General features: G+C 35.3%; 1 protein-coding gene across 2 annotated transcripts in view; it reads right to left on the reverse strand.

Annotated features, from left to right (window-relative positions):
• LOC149212078 (MADS-box protein SOC1-like) overlaps positions 1 to 21,044 on the reverse strand; it is a 428,798-nt gene that overhangs the window by 220,126 nt on the left and 187,628 nt on the right. Inside the window, exons 4-7 of one of the 2 annotated variants that reach the window (XM_089390541.1) lie at positions 13,473 to 13,534; positions 13,236 to 13,335; positions 13,108 to 13,149; positions 12,810 to 12,851 (exon numbers count right to left, since the gene is read on the reverse strand). In XM_089390541.1, the coding sequence (XP_089246667.1) occupies positions 12,810 to 12,851; positions 13,108 to 13,149; positions 13,236 to 13,335; positions 13,473 to 13,534 (246 nt within the window). The remainder of the gene's footprint in view (positions 1 to 12,809; positions 12,852 to 13,107; positions 13,150 to 13,235; positions 13,336 to 13,472; positions 13,535 to 21,044) is intronic. The other variant, XM_089390542.1, reaches the window with a different exon arrangement.

Consider the following 21,044-nt stretch of genomic DNA (forward strand, 5'->3'; position numbering starts at 1 on the left):
TTTGACTAGTCACATTTCAAATTCTGACATTCAAAGTTAAAAGTTATGTCCCCATGAAGTAAGCCTATTTCTCTCTTCTCCCATGTCTAAAAATTCAAATTCTTCTTAATCTCATAAATCTTACAACTACATTCTTTAGTTGATAACTAATTTTACTTTTTCATACAAACTCTTTCCACCCTACTGATAAGTCTTGCTCATTCTGCTCATATTTCCTCAAGTTCCCATTGGACGTGAACTAGTTGATTGCAATCATCTTTTTTCATGTATTTCTGATTTTTCATGTAGAAGGTTCCATTGAAAGCATTCAACATGGGTACTCCTTGGATGAGGAATTAAATTTTTCACCTAAAGAGTGCTCCCACTTGAAAGTTGAGTAAATATTTGGGGAGATAATTTGAAAATATAAGTTGAAAAAATAGTTTTTTTTATTTTTTTCTTTTTATTTTTTCTTTTTTACCTTTTTACTCGAAACAAGAATCATCCCCCATGCTTGCATCATCATCTTGAATCCTATTAGTTATTATAAAGTTGATTTTGGTTGTACATTTCTGTTTTGAGGCCCATTTTTTACCTCAATATTTCTCTAATGAAGGTTTTCTTAGTTACGATTATGCCCTCCCTTGTCCAAGTTCAAGTTCCTTGACATGCACCCACATCTCCACCATGGCTTGTGGACCACCTTCACATCGATCATTGGTCAAATCCTCCTCGTGAACGATGGCTCCTTCTCACTACGAACTAAGCAGAAACATCGCTAGCCCTTCGTGGCCCATTCCTTGATGTGAGACTCTTTATATTCTAGCCCTACTTGATAGTTCTGAACCACTGCGCGACTCTACCTATAGCCTCGCACCTCATCAGGCACCGTGACTCTAGTCGACAACCTCAGCGACAGTTTTCCAGAGGGGGTATGCGATACACTCGACCATGTTCTAGGGGAAGGCAATGCATACGGTGGGAGTTTAAAATATATTCAAACCTTATAACTTATATAAAACGCTCGATATTAGACATTTTATACATATTATGCAACTTAAGACCAAGTCAACTCACATTCAACCTTTTATTACGCATTCCATTGGGGGATTATATAGTTATATATTTTATAAACATGGTAATATATAAGTATATAAATTGCATACCCTGTATAAAACCATTTATATATAGATTTTAACATAATAAAATTTCGACCTTCTTCACCATTTCATCTTAACACCTTCATATTGAAATGTGTGCATGCAGACACACATACATTATATATATAAATATAAATTGAAAATAAAAATAACATTAATCTCCATTTTTCATGGGAGCGGTGCCCTGCACCTAGACTTTAGCCCTCCAAAACTAAAATTAATCAACTTCTCTCAGTTCTCTTTATAATTAAACCAACTTATCCATTAATAGGCCTTTATTAACACCTATATGTTGATTCCAAGGTGAATTTTCACCATTCATAGCATTTAAATTTTTGTCAAACTATTAGAAAACAAACTATAATATATGAAAAGGTCAAGAGGAATGTAAAATTATCCAAAAACATAAATAAATAAATAGATTATTAAAGAATTAAATATATCCAAAAATAGAAATAATTGTTATTTTGAACAAATTATAAATTTAACTTAAATAAAAAAAGAGAATTCTTATTATATTAGAAAAAGTCAATTGAAAGAGGAATATAAATTATATTTTAAATTATTTTAGAGGTTGGTCAAAATTAATTAAAATGGGTAAACATAAAAATATGAAAACAAATTATTAGTTAAAAAGGTTTTAGATTAATAAAATACATATTAAAATAAACTTGGTTATATGAATTAAAGAAAAATATGATTTTTAAACTTGGTAAAAAGAATTTAGTTAAATTGATCATTAAAACTTGGTCCAAAGAATATAAGAATTATAAGAATTGAAAACCAAGGAACTAAAAGAACCTTTAATGAAAATAGAAATTTTAATTTATCATTTTGATATTGAATAAGAAATTAATAAGGAAAAGGTAGTTGAATTAAAAATAAGAAAGAAAGAGAGCTAATTAAAGACAAATTAAACTAAACTAAACAATTCAATGGAAATAAATAATAATTAAATTAAACTAAATAAGTAACTAAATAAACTAAAATTAAATTAAATTAAATTGAGGGAAATTATAAGAGGATATTCAAAGGGTGGAAAACAAAAGGAAAAATGAGGTGGGGTGGAATGGAAGAAAATAGGGAGAGGCAGGGGGGCTACAAGGGGTAAGGACTTGAATTAAGGGGTCAATGTTCAGAGGAAAGGAAACGAATAGTAGGTTTACAGATTTGGCTTAAATAATACCCATCATCATGATTAAAGTTGTCAGGATGTTTTTCAATTTCAAGAGCTTCCCTAATGACTCGGTTGGAATGGAACGGTGTGAAGGCTAGGATTTTAGTTTTATCAAAACCAATAAGATGATTGGTATTATGGGATTGTTTGCCGATGGAAGTTTTAACAATGGAGTTGTGGTAGGTGTCAACTATATATTCTTTGAGACAAGATTTAAAGGATATACCAGTTTTTCCTATGTAATACTTTCCATGGCAACAAGGTATTACATAGACTTTGGGGCCTAGCATAGGGTCGTTTTGTTCCTTAGCTGATTTAAAGAGTTGGCTAAGGGTTTTCTAGGGTTTGAAAAAGCTTTTGATGCTCTTTTTAGAAAGAATTTTGGAAATATAATTGATAACTCCTTGAATGGAGGGTAAGATTACCTTGGATAAAGGAGGCATATTGGAATGGTATTAGACTTGGGGTGGAGACTAGAATGAAAGGCCTTGTTAATCTGGGATGTGGAAAAACCATTGGATTTAATGGCTTTTCTAAGATGGGATTTTTCTTTGGGAAAGGATTGAGCAGAGGAGATCTGAATGACGAGCTGGACAAAAAGGTTTTAAGCACAGTAAACTTTTGAGCTAGATGATGGTGGGAGTTGGCATGAAGGTATCTATCAGTGTGAGTTTCTAGTCGATACTTGGTGAGAGAGGGAGTCCTCAAGGAGGCGAGAGACAAGAACATCAATAAAGGGAAGGGTTTGGATCTCTTTAAGTTCCATAGTGAACTGAATGTGAGGGGAAATGTGATTAATATGGGAAGGAGGGCCTGGATCTTAGGAAGACCATGGGACCAAATAACAAAGATATCATCAATATATCACTTCCAAAATTTAGGAATGAATGCATAACTCGTGGAGGCACCTACCCTTATTTTCAACTCCATGGCTTTACCTCACCATGTGGCACCTTTTTAGAGCCACGTGGGCCTTGGGTGCATTTTTCAACAACAACACCATATTATTTATTTTTTCCCTAGAGTTGCGCCACCCACACTCTTTGTGTGGAGTCAGCTCTGTAGCCAACTTATTTTATTAATAATATGAATATTCACATTTTATTTACAAACTCGTCCCTTGGGCCACTTAGCAAAAATGGAATATAAGCATCTAAGCGATTAGCACCAACTATATTTAACTAAATAACCACATGGGAATGCATGCCACATAATATAACTCAGCTCATCGGCTTATTGTAGCATACATCTGACGTATCAACCTATATATCAATGTACATATATTTTACATAGGCGCTTCATCCTTAATATTTGATAGTTTGATCCGCCGACCTAATCATGTGGATACTTCCACAGAAACCTCAACCTCAATATCCATATGCATATATGTACAAAACAAAAGTTGGCTAGGGGTATTACGTAGTACATGATGCAGGATATGAGTTGGATAATGATCTCAAATCTTTAATCTTAAGAGGTTTTGAAACACTACAATACTTCTTTAGGATGTTCAAGTCACTACTTTGAGAGCTAAAGGCATTCAATATTGTACAGAAAGAGGAACAACTTATTATCTCGATTCTCTCAAAAATCAAACCAAAATAATCTATTATTGTTTCTTCATTCAATGCTTCAATATTATGGGTGCAAGTTGGAAAATTCCATTGATTGACTCTTTAATTGAGTCTCTCTTACAAGAATAGGACAAACATATCAAAGTGGGAACCCTCAAAAGTTTTAATGCGCATGCACTTTCTATTCAAGGTGACAACAAGAGTAAGCAAAAGAAAAAAAGAAATACAAAACATGATAATAGAAAAGGACTAAATTCTATATTCAGTGACAAGCCTTCTGACTCTAAAAATGGGGGATCGAAGAAGCAAAAGAAAAAGTGCACTTACTACAATAATGGATTTCATCATGAATCTGCATGCATGAAGAAGCAAACTAACATAATGGTACAGACACTGCAACAAAAAATATTGGAGATTGCATTCTCGATGGTGCCAAAATGAAGGAGAAAACTTCAGATGATTGAGGTAAATCTCATGAACTTGTAGCAATTTTTTCTTCTTCTGATTCTTGGAATATTGATAGCAGGTGCTACACCATATGGTCACAACATGATATTTCTTTTCGACCATGGAAACATGTTCTGGTCCTCCCATACTAATCAAAGATAATACCTTATTGAAGTACATGGAAAATGAATAGTAGATATAGAAAATGGTTTCTTTCAAGATGTATACGTGGGCCACAACTATCTCTAAACCTACTATGAGTCTATTAGATAATAAATTCCTGCAGAGAAAAGAGGGTGGGACTTACACATGAGACTCTTACCATCTCTAACATGGCAAATGGTTCTCTAATTGTTGTAGGTAAAGTAGATCATTCTATAAGTTTGTATTCTTTTTAAAAAATTTCATTTCTATCTTCTTTGATTATGTTACCGATGTATGCAAACCAAGAGAGTGCACTATGGAATTAAAGCTTTGGGAATTTGAATTGTACATAAATACAACAACTCAGTTGAGAATAAATGGTTACGGGGATTCCCAAAATTCAATTTTCCAAAGGAGTTTTTCGTGGCTACATTATGCGAAAACATCTGAAGGAAAAATTCGAGAAAGTAAAGGCGACAAGGGCATCATCAATCCTCAAGCTTGTGTACAACGATATTAGTGGACCTCTTCCCCGACCATCTATGAGTAAGGTGCGGTATGTTCTTACATTTATAGTTGACTGGTCACACTATAACCGTGTCTATTTTATTAAATCCAAGTCAAAATTATTTGCATGTTGCAAGGAATTTAAAGCACATGTAGAAAATCAGGCAACAAAAGGCATCAAAAAATTTGACACAAATAATGGGGGGGAACATGTGAACAAAGACATGGAAAAAAATTGTTTACACTTCATATCAAAATGAAAATGGTAGAAGGGAAGAACGAGACACAAAAAGAAATGGCCAATTGCATGATGCATGCAAGGTCATTACCTTCAAAGTTATGGGCTAAAGAAATTGACTATGCTGCTTACATCCATAAGAGAGTACCACAAAAAGCCATCAAGGGGGAAATTGGATTTATTATGAGGAGAAATTTGCATTCGTGGAAAAAATGGACTCCATTAGGATGGTTCTTGTAATTACAGTAAAAAAGAAGTGGGAGGTTCACCACAGGGATGTGAAGAATGAATTTCTTCACGGTGATATTAATGAAGATATCTATATGGAGCAACCAAAAGGATATGTTCAAGACTTATCATTAGTGTGTAGACTAAAGCGATCTATATATGGCCTCAAACGGGGACATTGTGCATGGTATGCGAAGATGGACTCCTACCTTCTCTCTAAGGGTTTCCAACTGATCCAAATGGAAAATGGCATCAACCCATTGTATTCATCCACCCATGGAATTTACCCATGGTATTGTAAGTGGTATCCACTCATGGTATTTATCCACCCATGGTATTGTAAGTGATATCCACCCACGGTATTTTCCCATGGTATTGTGACATCCACCCATGGTATTCATTCACCTATGGAATTGACTCGTGGTATTGTGACATCCACCCATGGTATTCATTCACCCATGGAATTGACCTGTGGTATTGTAACTAAAAAATACTATAAGTAACAAATCGCAGTTTGTAAAAGGACAGAGGGTCCACCACAATGTAGCCTTTGTAGTTATTATTGATTTTAATAAAACGTTTCTTAATGGTTTTATTTACTATTTGTTCTGTCATTTTATTTCTAGCATTGCGATTATTCAGATCATGCCCCCCCCCCCCCCCCCCCCCAAGATCCATTTCAATCTTTTAGATCTTGGGGGCCTCCCCCCAAGATCCGAATCAGTGGTATCCGAGCAGGTTACAACTCCATGGGAATGAAGGGTTTCATGCATATTTTAGTTTCAAATTTTTGTAGCAGTATTCAACAAACTTCAAGCACGCGCTGCGACCTCCATAGAGCACTTTCTTGGGCCAAGCAGGAAGAATTTTTCTTTTTTCATTTTTTTCCAGGAATTTTTTTTTTGGGCAGCGAGTTTGCAGATCAGATCTAAAACAAATAACATATTTCGATTCCTTGCGAAAAAATACCAAAATTAAAAAAACAAATAGGCTGAATCGGAGTCTGGATGATGGAGATATCACTTATTTAAAATCAGCTATGTTGGAGAATTTTTTTCTAACGACAACTGGTGGACGGCGACTCTCCTATCATTTTATGAAGTTTTTGTGTAGAATTTTAGAAAAAGGATTGTAGATATGAGCCCCTCCTAAAAAATTAGCCAATTTAAAAAAAAATGGGTCGAATCGGAGTTCGGATGTGGGAGATATCGCTCATTTAAAATCAACTATTTTTTTAGAACTTTTGTGATGACAGAAAAATTGTAGCATGAAACGAAGATTCTAGGGTGTCCGGATAAGGATTTCCAACACATAACAAGATGCAAAATGGCCCTTCTGCTTCAAAAAACATGTTATAATAAATATTCTGAGTTATATTAATTGAGTTATGTCCATTTTAATTCTGGAGCAACATTCGAAGCGGGTTCCCGTTGGAGACATGCCCTCCCACACCATTTTAGTAGGAACTTGCTTCACATTCATCAGTTTTGGCATAGTAGCATTCGGCTTAGGTTATTTGGAGACGTGCCTTCCCATCCTAGGCTATGTAGGCACCTGCTACTTCATCAACAACCAACATCATGGTTATGGGTCAACTGCAAAAAATCCTTGTCATTGAAGTCCAATTGCTAGGCCGCGCACTGTTAGTATCACAGTTGGTTACAAGCATTACAGGGTATCTATATCCTCATATCTTCATTTTTCATGGCTATGGGTCATCCACAAACCCACACTTCATCGAACTCCATTTTCTAGGCCGCACACTGTCAATATCACAGTTGGTCACAAGCATTACGGGGTATCTCTATCCTCGGATATTTGTTCATCATGGTTATGGGTCTTCATATTCAACAAAGGCTTCGCAGGAGGGAACTTCACGCAATGGGGACCATTGCTTCTTAAGGAGGGAGGAATGATCCAAATGGAAAATGGCATCAACCCATGGTATTCATCCACCCATGGAATTTACCCATGGTATTGTAAGTGGCACCCACTCATGGTATTTATCCACCCATGGTATTGTAAGTGACATCCACCCATGGTATTTTCCCATGGTATTGTAACATCGACCAATGGTATTCATTCACCTATGGAATTGACCCATGGTATTGTGACACCCACCCATGGTATTCATTCACCCATGGAATTGACCCGTGGTATTGTAACTGAAAAATACTATAAGTAACAAGTTGCATTTTGTAAAAGGACAAAGGGTCCACCACAATGTAGCCTTTATAGTTATTATCTATTTTAATAAAAAGTTTCTTGGTGGTTTTATTTATTGCGTGTTCTGTCATTTTCTTTCTAGCATTGCAATTCTTCAGATCTTAGGGGCCTCCCCCACAAGATCCATTTCAATCTTTTAGATCTTGGGGGCCTCCTCCAAGATCCGGATCACCAACATTGTAAGTTTCATCCAAATTTTATATGTTGAGAAATTATGATTCATTATTATTGAGAGACTTGTATGTATATGACTTACTTATCATAGGTAGTTCACTCTCAACAAACGTTGATGCCAAGTCTACTCTACATGACAGGTTCTCCATGACTGAAATGGAGCTTCTCAACTACTTCCTTGGTCTTGAGATTAGTCGGACTAATTTAAGAATCACATTAGCTTAATCAAAGTATGCATGGGATGTACTTGCTAGACTTGAGATGATTGACTACAATCCATCAACCATGCCTTTATTATTTGGAATTAATCTAGAATATGGAAGTACAACATCGTTGATAGATTATACACCTTACAAGAATTTGGTGGGTAGTCTTTTGTACCTCACTCACTCATGGACAAACATTTTCTATGCCATTGGAGTAGTATCCAGGTTGATGAAGGAGCTTCATGAAATCCATTGGAAAGCACCCGTGATGATTGTTTGGTATGTTAAGGGAACCACAAATTATGGTATCCAATATGTAACATGATTCCCATATGATTAAACTAGATACACAAATGTATATTGGCTAGGTAATGACACAGATCACAAGTCCACTTTAGGCTATGTTTTTAGCCTTGGATCAGGGCCTATCTATTGGTTCAGCGAAAACCGATCAACAATTGTTTTATCTTTACTATAGGAAGAGTATATGGGTGCAATGAATGCAACCACACATGTTATCTGGTTACAACACTTTGTCATACAATTTGGCATATAGTTCCATCGCCTGATAGTCATCTATTGTGACAAGCAAAGTACTTTAAAGTTTTGCAAACATTTGGTCCAGTGACAACATACCAAATAGGTATAAGTTCTCATGCACTTCATTCAAGGCGTGATCTATGATTATATCATTGATATGCAATATTCTTCCTCCATCGAACAAATTTTTGATAGTTTCACCGATGTTTCACCAACCCCTTCATAGAACAATGATTTGTAGCATTTTGAGATCTTCTTGGTGTAAATGCAACAATAACTTCCTAGCAACTATCTTAACAAAATTTGATGGGGAGGAGGGGGGGGGTGGTGCAGAGGGGGAGGGGAGGGCCGAGGGGGTGGGTTCCCACTGGGTTTTCCATTTTTCCTCTTTTTTCTCTTATTAGGTGGATTATATATTGGGTACTTAACATGGTTACCTATTGCTAGTATCCACCTTATTTAATTTTTCACCTTAGCTAAGCTTTTGTGGGGGTATTGGTGTATACCATCTCTATATATTTTCACTATTTTGTCACACTTAGTTGTAGTTCAGTCAAACTAGTGGAGTGGAGTCATGCATGCATGATTTTTACTTCTCTTCACTATGAGTGCAGTCATGCATGCATGAGTTTTACTTTTCTTCACTATGAGTGGAGTCATGCATGAGCCATGAAATAGTTAATTGATGATTGCATGTTGATTCTCTAGTTAACTAGGACTAGGTTTCAGTTGACTTCAGTATAGTTCCACTTATGCATGAGGATTCTATAGTTATCTCTACTAGTTAACTAGTTTACTCTACTAGTTAACTAGGCCTATAGTTGAGAGATATTATCCATGCACAATGATATCCAACCAAAGCACATGTCCTCATGGATGCTATATCTCATTGTATGCATATTTCATTTTTTGACATAGAGATATAATGAGAAATTGAATTCTAATCTATTTTCCAATCTTTAGTTATTAGCCTGTAATTGTTACTTTTTGTTTCCACCTAGATTCTCTTTTAGGTTTAACCAGTGTTTTTAAAACCGTTTTTAAAAACCGGTTACTAGTCTAACCGGCCGGTTAGCAAGGCCGCCGGTCTAAACTGGCCAAAAACCCTGGTTTGAAAGGCAGTTTCTCCAATTTTTGGCCCTAACAGGTGAAAACCGGCCGGTTTAGGACGGAACTGGGCGGTTTGTATCAAACCGGCCAGTGTAGGATGGAACCGGCCGGTTTGTATCAAACCGGCCGGTTTTAGGCATGCCCACCATAACTTGCAAAATGTGGATTTCTAACTGTGGTTTCGGGGTTTTGGGGGGGAAATAAGGGTGTTTTCCCTCCAAAAACACCCTCTCCAAGCTATAAGAGGCCCCTCTCACTCTCATTTGTCTCATACAACTGATTTGGAGTGTTTCTGAGTGTTTGTGAGTTTGTTTGTGAGCTTGGAGAGTGTTGAGTTTTTGCTGAAGTAGTCATCTTGGAGTTGGAGTTGGAGCTATTTTGAAGATAGTGTGTAGCTATCAGTGGAGTTGCCATCTTCAAGAGGAGGCTAAGGAAGCTAGTTTGCATTTCCAGGTAAGGATTTGCACTTGAAAATTCCTTATTTGACTGTTGTCCATGAATTAATTTTTTTTATGTGTTATAAACTTCTCACTTCTATGATCTACCATCCAGGGAGTCATCATGCCTCCAAAAGCCAGAGATACTGCATGGGCTCATTGTGATATGATTGATGACAAAATGATCTGCAAATATTGCCAAAAATCCATTCAAGGAGGGGGTATTAACAGGTTCAAGCAACACTTGGCTGGGATAGGAGGCCATGTAAAGCCATGTGGAGCACCAAATGAAATAATAGGGCATATTAGGGCAGAATACCTTCAGAAGTTTGAGACTCAAGTCACTGAACCAATAGAGAAGTTTGTGACTGCAAAGTTTGGGAGTCGAGACTCAACCAAATGAGTTTGATCATGATGACTGAGACTCATGAGAAGTTTCAACTTCAAGTGATAATGTTGATCACTATTATAGTATTTACCATTATCATATATGTAGAGTCTAGACTGAAGTCTTGTAGTAGGCCACTGGCCCCATAGTTTGTAGGCTTTGTTTTTGCACTCTAGAGGCCATTTAAAGCCTCATTGCTTATGTATTTTGTCAATGATATGTATTGCACTCGATGCCATTTTGATATGTTCACCTTTACATGGTATATAAATGAGCAATCTTTGCATATTTTGTCTCTATTGGCTTGGAATCATGGTTTTAAATCTTAAAAATAGTTTTTTTCATTAAAAAATAATTATTTAATGTATTTTTCTAAAACTGGTTCGTTTAGACCAAACCAGTCCCGGTTAGACCGGTTCCGGTCGGTAAACCGATTCATTAGGTGGATCGGTCCAGTCACCGGTTCCAGTTTTAAAAACATTGGTTTTAACATAAAATTTTACATTTCCCTTCAACCTTTTTTTACGCATGTTATAATGACTTGACATTGCAACCTCTAATCATATTTGTTGTTAATTGAACCATTTTAAAGTGTTGTAACCTTATTATATTCATGAAATAATTTTAGTAACTCCTAGACAAGATTTGCACATATATAAATTCAAACCTTACCAATCTACCATTTCACCTTTGGAAAAAGACTACAGAGGAGAATGAGAAATGTACTACGTTGGCAATGAATATCATAGAAGTTGTTGTAATCATAGAAACAACCTCTAGCTAAGAAGAGGTCAATTGCTAGGACATCTGTACAAAAGGATGAAAACTTTGCTTGCTTACTCAGAGATATTTTATAAAGGATGAAAACTTTGCTTGTTGTCCCATACATTGTTACTCAGAGATAGTTTATAAAGAAGTAATGCAAGGGAGGCTCTTGGAGAAAAGGACACCTTTCTGGATGGCCACACTACCTAAGAAAATGATCCTAGGGTTGTAGTAAGATGACATAGTGAAAAAGTGGAAGATTCAAAATAGAAGGTTGTAGTTGCAGAATCTTCTATAATAAACCTTAGAAGAAAACATGAAAGACTGAGAAGATGAAAAATATGAAAATATGGAGTGCAATTTAAGGTTATTTAAATTAGAAATCTATAGGTACTGTAAGATTTTCAAGCCAAGTAAATTTGTCTTAATGTAAATAACCAACAACTTCTTTACACATTTTCAAGAGAAGAAAAACATATAATGACTTACAGTAGAAAAAGAAACACATATCATGTTCAAAAGGCAGTTGGAATCATCGAGAAAACTTTATTAATTCTCCAAGAAAATGTTGATACATTACACAAGTATTTCTCTCTGAGGCCAAAATTTGGAACCCCAAAACTAGTTCCCTCATGTCTTTTTAAATGAAACATTACATTGAGGACAATTACAAAAAATGTTAATTGTCAAGAACTGATTTCAAACTACTTTTAACTTTACTCGGTCCTTATGAGGACTCAAAGAAGAATCCTAGGAATTAAAATAATTTAACTTGAAATTACAAAATATAATATGTTTTCCAAATTAAAATAGATGCTTTGTCTTCATTCGATCACTTTGGATTTTTGTGGAGGGTCACTTGGTAATCATGTTCGCTTGCCGCAAACCAAGGGAGAAACCATTTACCCCTCACAGGGGCACACACAGTGGTAAATAACATCGCCCAACAGTGTTATCGGGGATGATCTCGACCGTTGCTCTCCCAACAGTGGTTTACCGCCATACCACTTACGAGAGCACTCACAAGCATAACCATTACTTATGACATCGCACTTGAGAGTTGTGTGCTCTTTAAACCTCTGTGTTTTCCTCCCCAAGGATCTAACCCACCACTACATAAAATATTAAATAAGCCTCCTATAATGGATTTGCCCCACCTTGAACAAAAATATTAAATTTTTTAGAAAAATGACATTCAAAAGTTCCAATAACTTGTTTTTTTGAAATATATATATATATATATATATATATATATATATATTTTATTTTTTAATCAATTTGAAACAAAGTGAAAACTACCTACAACAAAAAGTTAACAACTACATTTAAACAAAAGATAAATTGATATTTGTAATGTGGCCTACAAATAATATGAAAAACCATCACTTTTCCCATAACATAAATTCAAACATATTCAAGTATATTTATTGACGTAAGCAAGTTTGTACTTAGTGACGTAAGCAAGTTTGTACTTGTGCAATCTCAGTTGAGTCCATGTATGAGAGATACCTTTCTTTCAAGTTGTTTTATTTCATCCACCAACATTTCGCTCTGATATGTCAAAACGGAAACAACAATTAACAAAATAATATTTACCGGTAGAAAAATGATAAATTGATATTTCTAATGTGGCCTACAAATAATATGAAAAACCATCTCTTTTCCCATAACATGAATTCAAACATATTCAAGTATATGAAAAACCATCTCTTTTCCCATAACATGAATTCAAACATATTCAAGTATATTTATTGACGTAAGCAAGTCTGTACTTGCAATCTAAGTTGAGTCCATGTATGGGAGATACCTTTCTTTCAAGTTGTTTTATTTGATCCACCAACATTTCGCTCTGATACCTCAAAACGGAAACAACAATTAACAAAATAGTATTTACCCTTTAAAAAATACATGTTAACGATGTCATGTTACAACTACCTTTCGTTCTCGTATATGGCCCAATCCTCGTCCAACTTCGCTCTCTAACTCATCTAAATCCTTCAATGCACATGATTCCAACTCCTCCCCTAACATCTTTCTACAAGCATATAGAAGAACACAGAAGAAATCTTGTGAATATAAAGACATTGATAAAGATAATATGCTTAATTCTATTGCATGGACCGATATTCAGCTTAATTCTATTGCATGGACCGATATTCAAAGTTACGCTACCTTTGTCTTGATTCAAGAATCTGAATCGTTTCTTCCAGATTTGCAATTTGACGTTTTAGATACTACAAACGAATATATAATCATAAAAACATGTTAGTCATTGAAATTTAAAGGGGGACAAAGGCCATATGAAAATTTACAGTAAGAGGTACTCATTGTACAAATGAAAATTGACTAAAAATATCTCCTAAATTTCCTCTTGAGATTTTGTCAAAGCTACAAAAAGCCATATAAATATAATGAAATTATTACTTAAATAACAATATAATAAAATTGTAATCAAAATATTTATATATGATTTATGGAATTTTAAATTGATGGTAATTATTTGCTCGCTCTGTTAAGATACTTCTTAATATGAAATCTAATATATTAAACATAATAAAGATATAATCCTGCCAAATTAACATATATATTGTTATGTTATATATATAATATAACATAACAAAATTATAGTTAAAATATTAAAAAAAAATATTGGTATTGCGATGTGATCTATTATTATATTTATTGTGATAATATAAGAATTATCTATATCTAAGTTTTACTCAAAATTTAAAAGCGCAATAATATCATTTGTATTTATCACTGTGTCGTGATGTAATATCATTTGTATTTATCACAATAAATTCACTTTTTGAAATTATTGAAATAATTTCTAAATATTTCCCCAGTGCGTATTTATGGCCATTAGAATAAAATTATCCCCTCATTCCTTTGCTCCCATTAATTTATATATTCCATTTTAAAACTTTATTTTGCAAAAGTCGCTAAAAGGAATTGAACTGCATAACTATATTGTCACCATTTTTCATGGAGTAAACAACGGGAATGTATAATTACCATTTCCATCCATTTAATATTTGCAAAATGATGTTTCACTTAAATTTATAAAAAAAAATTAATCCATATTTTCAGTATATAAAAAGTTTTTGATTTTATTTATTTTGTTTTTAAAACTTTATATATATATAAAAGATTTACATAATTTTGATATTTTAATTGTAGTATCTTTAAAGTTTTTTCTTTTAAATTAGTTTATAAATTTAATCTCATGGTACCCCCCAAAAACTTATCAGTGAATGAATAGGTTTCCCGCCCTCCAACATTCTTTAGGACTTCATCTCTAAGTGGCATTGGGAATGGGTCATGGATGCACGGATCATTGAGCTTCCTTAGATCTATGTGTCTGGATTTTATCTTGTTGCTTCATTTCCTGGACTACCATAAGACTTAACCAGTCTGACTCCTCCACCGGCTCAATGATCCCAACTTCTAGTATTTTGTCCAACTCCTTACACACCATTTCCTTATAATTATGATTCAAATGGTAGGGTCGTTGTTTTATAGGATTCGCAAGTTGCTTCAAAGTAATCTTCATCACGCACAAGTCCCCTACTATCCCCTTCATATTCGAGAACTTTGTGGGAATCAAATCCTGGAATTCACGCAACAGTTCTATGACCTTATCAACTGTATCCTCATCCCAACAGTCACCTATCTTCACAAACTTTGGTTGTGCATCTAATCTAATGTTTACCTATCTAGTTCATGGGAGGAACCATAATATTTTGTTTGAAATCTAGATTGAAAATTTCCTCCTCAACTTCCTAGGCATCCGCTTGTAGCTAATTTAGCTTCATTATTTTTAACAAATGTGACTAAAATTTTTTTATTTTAGCTTCAAGGAAATCCGTTATAATGTTTAGAACCCGTAAATGTCTTCAGAACCTCTATCTCTTCTTTTAGTATATCTTTAGGGATGAGCCTAGAGTCTCTAACAATTCATGGGCCCTAGAGGTGCTAAACAAATTTAATAGCCTTAAGGCAAGCATTTCCTCTTTTATCATCAATAGTCAAACAACCAACAATAGCCTCTTCCAACATTTTGATTTTGCTAAACCAACCAAATTTGATCTTTTCAATTCTCTTAGGCCCTAAGATGCATTGCTTTGCTCTCTAAAATTCATTGAGTGAGTTGGCTTTATGTACAAACGTTGGTAATTCATTATCTTCAAATCGTCTATCATTCTCTAAGCCCCTTTCTGATATGCAATGAATAATCGAATTATTTGTGAAAAAATTCTTAAGTGTAAGGTGAAATTCCCTATATTTCCTCAATAACTTCAATTCTTTTATTGATATTACTTACAATATAAGACCAAATTATAGTTAGAAGACGTGACACATTTTGTACTTGATGTGGTGTGCCCACTGTAGTTACCATTTCCTTGGGTGTTTGGATGGCCAAACGAATCATGAATAAAGGAGTCAAATTATGAGATTCTTCAAGCTCATTTATTCTTTCTTCAACCTTAGATTTTCTTCCTCTTATTCTGTAAAAAATTGTGTCAGGGCTTCACTATTATTTTGGCATAGCTTTAGGAGTCCAGTAGCTCCTACTTCAGATATGTCAACCTCTATTCCTGAATGACAAGTAGCCCTTTGGTTTTGAATCTTTACCTTCTCCATTCACAACATTTTATTAGTCCTATCATAGCATGCATCTTGCATGCTTATTGAGTGGTTATTAAAGTTCATTGTCTCATTTGTAGTTTCTTCCAATTATTTGGGTTGTAGCTATGCAAGCTACAACCTAGTCATGTAGCATGGTGCTATGAAATTCCATGTTGATTGGCTTTTTTGCAGGTTAACTGACCTTATAATATTTACTCTTTAATGAATCAACAATGTGTTTATCTCTATGATCACAAGGGGAGGTGGCTCCTCTCTATTGCCTCCACTTGAGGACATATCATTACTCATTCTCCCAATCACAATGTTGTTGTTCCTCCTATCACATGAATATGAACTCAGGTGAGCCAGAGGTTTTGGAGTTGATGGGGAACTTTTAGTCTTTGTACCTCTTTCTTTGTTACATTGTCCTAAATTGGTGGTTTTTTCTATAACAACTTCTTCAGAAATGGTACGCATTTGATTATCTCTTAATGGGTTGATGTGCCTTTCCCAACTTACCTCAGTAATTCTTGTAAATTAATTTCCATATCTTACGATGGGAGATTTCCTTGAAAACATACCTTTGGTTCAAATCCTTGAATGGCCTCAACTTTAATTAAATTGAAAAGATTCAAGGACTCAGAAAACTTAGTTGAGTGTGTTGTGTTGCTCACAGTTAATTCTTCCACAATAAAAGGTAAGGAAATAAAATACCTATTTTTCTTTCTTTCAAACAAAATTAACCATGGATGATACTTCCTACATACTTAGGAATAAAGTAATTTTCTAGCACAAACTTTGGAAGAAATAGGGACTTCTCATAGAATCTAGAGATTCGAACCAACGTGGTTTCTTTCCTTTCTTCATGTATTCCTTTTCCCAAAAGGAAAGCATATGTCACGGTTGATATTATACTAGGATCTCGCCCAATCATCATATGATCAAGCTCTTTAACGAAGGATTCTTGCAATTGACAAAAATGGAAAGGGCACTTATGTTTCCATAATATTGTGTACTAAAATTGCATTCGTTCTCGGTCTAGATTTGAATTATTTTTGTGGGGTATGTTGCGTAAGGTACAACATAAGACCAATGCTATGATTAAGTAGGTCATCATGAATAAATTGGGAGTATTGTATAGATTCGATAGTTGGACTAATATTTCACTCAAAATAAGGTTTGCCCAATCGAAAATGACATTTCTTTTGAAAGAATAATACAATGCATAGAGCACTCACTTGCAGACATTTGATGTAGTTTTCCACCCCATTATATGAGAAAAAGGCCTTAAAATCCCTTTAGTGTTCAACAAAAAATGAAATATCCCTAAAACAAATATCAGATGCAATATGTACAAATGGTAGCATGAAATCTTGGATGATGTTGATTATGCTGGCTTGAGAGTCAAAGGAGGTATCAAACTCAGATAACTTGAGTAACTTGGTGGATTCCAATAGATTCACAATTTTTCTAAATGTCTTTGGAGTTATAGGGACTGGGACTGGGTTCTTCTTCACTCCATGCTTAATAATTTTGACCTTTGGATCAAAATGTCATGCAAATAAATAAACTAACTCTCTAAAATCAAAAGCATTAGGAACGCATGTAACATTTTCTAGTCTAGTGGTCCAAATATTGTTATTTTTCTAATCGTAAGGAGATAAATTCAAATACCATTGGTATGTGGTCGACCAGTGAATTTTTCTATCTAGATGAGTAAGTGAATTGGACATGTCACTGAAAAGTGACTCTTTCTTCCTTCTATCAGCCATTTGTTCATTGTACTTAGAAACATATGATTGGTCAATAAATTTCTTCAGTGAGTCTTAGTTGTTAACTCCTCATTCATACAATTACTATTATATCATCTCCTCTTGTCTCATTCCATTGGACGAGGAAAAACAATAAGTAGAATGTGAAAATTACAAGTAAGAAATCCTATTGCAACAACTGGAAATTATTCTTTTAATTGTTAATTAATTTAACAATTTATTTACTACATTTAACAATTTATTTGCTACGACAAATACTGAATAAATTACACTACAACCTTCACAAATAAAACTGTGGAAAATAATAGCGCTATAAACTGAGAAATGATAGCACACACATGAAAATCGACATTGTTATTTTTGGTCAAAAGTCCCCAGATAAACCCAACTTGGGAAAATCAGTGCAAGCGCTGAGGGTTTTATATTATTAAGTAGTAGTGAAATTCTGGGTACAATTTGGATGTTAAGAACTGGCAATCTTGTAAATAAAATACTGCAAAACAATTCTTGAGGGAAATTACCATCACTCCAGGCAATCCTAACACTTGCCTACCACATAAAATCAAGGCATCCACCTAGATATATGCAACTTCTACATCACCCTAGTGCATTCTACTATACGCTCAGTCTGCACCTGTGTTGCCTGCACTCACGTTGCCCGCACTAGCGCTGCTTGCACTCGTTCTAATGAGAACAACTCAAAATAAAGTCATCCAGCCTGCTACTGATTGGGAAAATGCTTCTTCAACCGTCTAGAACCTCTACCCATCCTTTGGAATTAAAAATGTCTTCTTCCTTCAATAAATCAAACTTCCCTTTGAGCCTTTTGTGCTGCCTCTACACAACTTCATGGAGAAATTTCGGCCTCTCTGCAAATTCACTCACCAGATTTGGAAATCTTCCAACAGCTTCACTGTGCCTGCACCTCTAACACCTACAACCGTTCTAGCTCAAACACTTCTTCCCTACTCAACCTTTTCAACTAGATAGCTCAATCTGCCAAGGAACTCGCACTATTGGTGTGTGTTCTCCATGTACCCATCAACTACTTCTTATAATCGTATGTTGGACTTCCATTGACTAAGATTAAAACTTAATCAAGGGTCAATATAATATCCGAGTTGATCCATGTGAGTTTCAAGATGAATCACACCTTATCTCAATTAATACTGATTAATTAACCCCTTTTCCGAAGTTTAGACTTAGAAAATAATTAAAAATAAGCTAATAATCTAATTGATACACTTCTATGTGGAATTTGCAAAAACAATGTCTGGGTTAGGGAGAACTCCTATGGTTCCACCTCCCACAAAGTTTCGAGACTATAATACCTCTGATGCTATAGAAACTAACACTCCCTCTTAACAAGGATGATGTTCTAGTGTTGCACCACTACTTCTATAAAACACTGTCTCTATATCACCCCCATGTCATATTGTTGATGTCTAGCCACTGTGATTGACTGCCACTTCCCACCAACCATAGCGCAACTCTGACATTACATCTTTGCTACTGCTGACACTTCTATACTCCTGCCAACTCTACATCTGTATTAGAACTCCCTCTCATCTATCGTTGTTGCAAATGCAACTGAGAATCATCATAAACAATGAATCAACTTTGTTTGTTGCATTTGTATCATAAGTCCTAACTGATACTAGAACCTACACTGTCTATTGAAGAATTTGCATTGTTATCAACCCTGCATTTGAGCCACCTATTCTATTGTCAACACTGCACTGGCTCCTCAACACCTGATTGCTACTAGTCTACAATTGTCACTCGAAATCTAACTGCATCGTTGACACTGATCCATCCCTCTATTGAATCATGTTGGCCCCCCGTAGTCAGTTAATGACCCATGAGGAGGATACATTAATGGAACCTACCCAAGTCTGCGCCTCTAAACTCCAATCTACTCATAATTTTGTTGCTACTTCTCTATTGATACATCACACTACTACTACAACTACTGCAATAAAGAGTCTTATCTGCCCAAATCATGAAGTGCTAGCTTCCATAGGTATGCTCCCTCTGAAACTAGAATCCCTCTGAGTCTTGATCTCCCTATGGGAAATCTATTTCCTCTCTCCTCGCAGCTCGCATTGTCCCATTGCACTCAAATATGGACTGCGTATCTTTGCATTGGGAATCTCCTGGCTTAAATTTCACCTACAGATTACAACTGGGAATTTTGAACTACCCGTCTCACTACAACTACTTTTGAAATTGTCTCTCGAGTACTACTATAACTAGCTATGCAACTGTCTTCTAAACAACTAGTAGCACCTGCTAAAACTAAACCTACTAATATGATATTATGGGCCTTTGTAGCAAAGTTGATGGTCTTACTGCGATAATTAGAGCTGTTCTAACTAAAGTCATTGTTGCTTCTACACTGGACCCTACCCATCTGGCACATTGAAGTATCAAGCTCCTCCACCTCCTGGATTTGGTGCCCAACTATCTCCTTTCAAGCCTAGTCCCTGCTTGGGACCCTTCCTTGCTTTGCAATATGCAATGGATCATTTGCATTTCCTCTAATGCATATCTCCAGTAACTAGACGTCAATCTACTATCCATATCTGCATTCTAGGTAACTCATACGAACTCCTCTGGCAATCTTGTATGGCCATCTATGAAAAGTTTCAAAATTACGAAACTCAAAAGGTAGGGAAATATAGAGGAATATCTTCCTCTCTCATACTCGTCCCCATGTTCTAAAACTCGCTTCCTTCTAGAATGTGTAGAACTAATCTATCTACCTCGCTCTAGCTTCAACTACTTCCAGGAAATACTCGCTTAGCCTTTCCGAACGTCCTTTTCTGGAGAACAACACTCAAACTGTAACCACAACAATTTGAATTGGCTAGTCTGGAAAACTTGTACAACCTTCTACAACAGGAAAATTGTGGATCTCCTCTAGAAAACTGGAACTAGAGACCCTCTAGGAAAATCTAGAAATTCCTCCCTCTAAATGTGCACTTTCACTTCCACCTGGTATGGATTCTGCTCTACCAAACTATTGCAGAACCCTCTTTGCCCAGACAAGAAATCTAATCACCGAAAATTTGAGTTGTTTCTTTCTCTTCCTACTAGAATAACTGAATCTAGCAAGCCAAATTTTTTGGCCAACCTGCACTGAAAAATTTACTCGCCTGGCAATTCGATCTCTCTGGCTTAGGCTCTATGCAATCTCGAGAAATTCGTCCTGTTGCTCCCTCTAAACTATTAAAATTATGCAACTGCAGTCAAATTCCACTTTGGAAAGCTCATATGATGAATATAATAATTACAATAGATTCCTCTTTTCAAGAGGATCAAAATCAACCTAAAGGTCACC

This window comes from Pinus tabuliformis, chromosome 1_1 (assembly GCF_031772625.1).
Source record: "Pinus tabuliformis cultivar Carrire ecotype Pingquan chromosome 1_1, CPIR1, whole genome shotgun sequence".
Lineage (NCBI taxonomy): Eukaryota > Viridiplantae > Streptophyta > Pinopsida > Pinales > Pinaceae > Pinus > Pinus tabuliformis.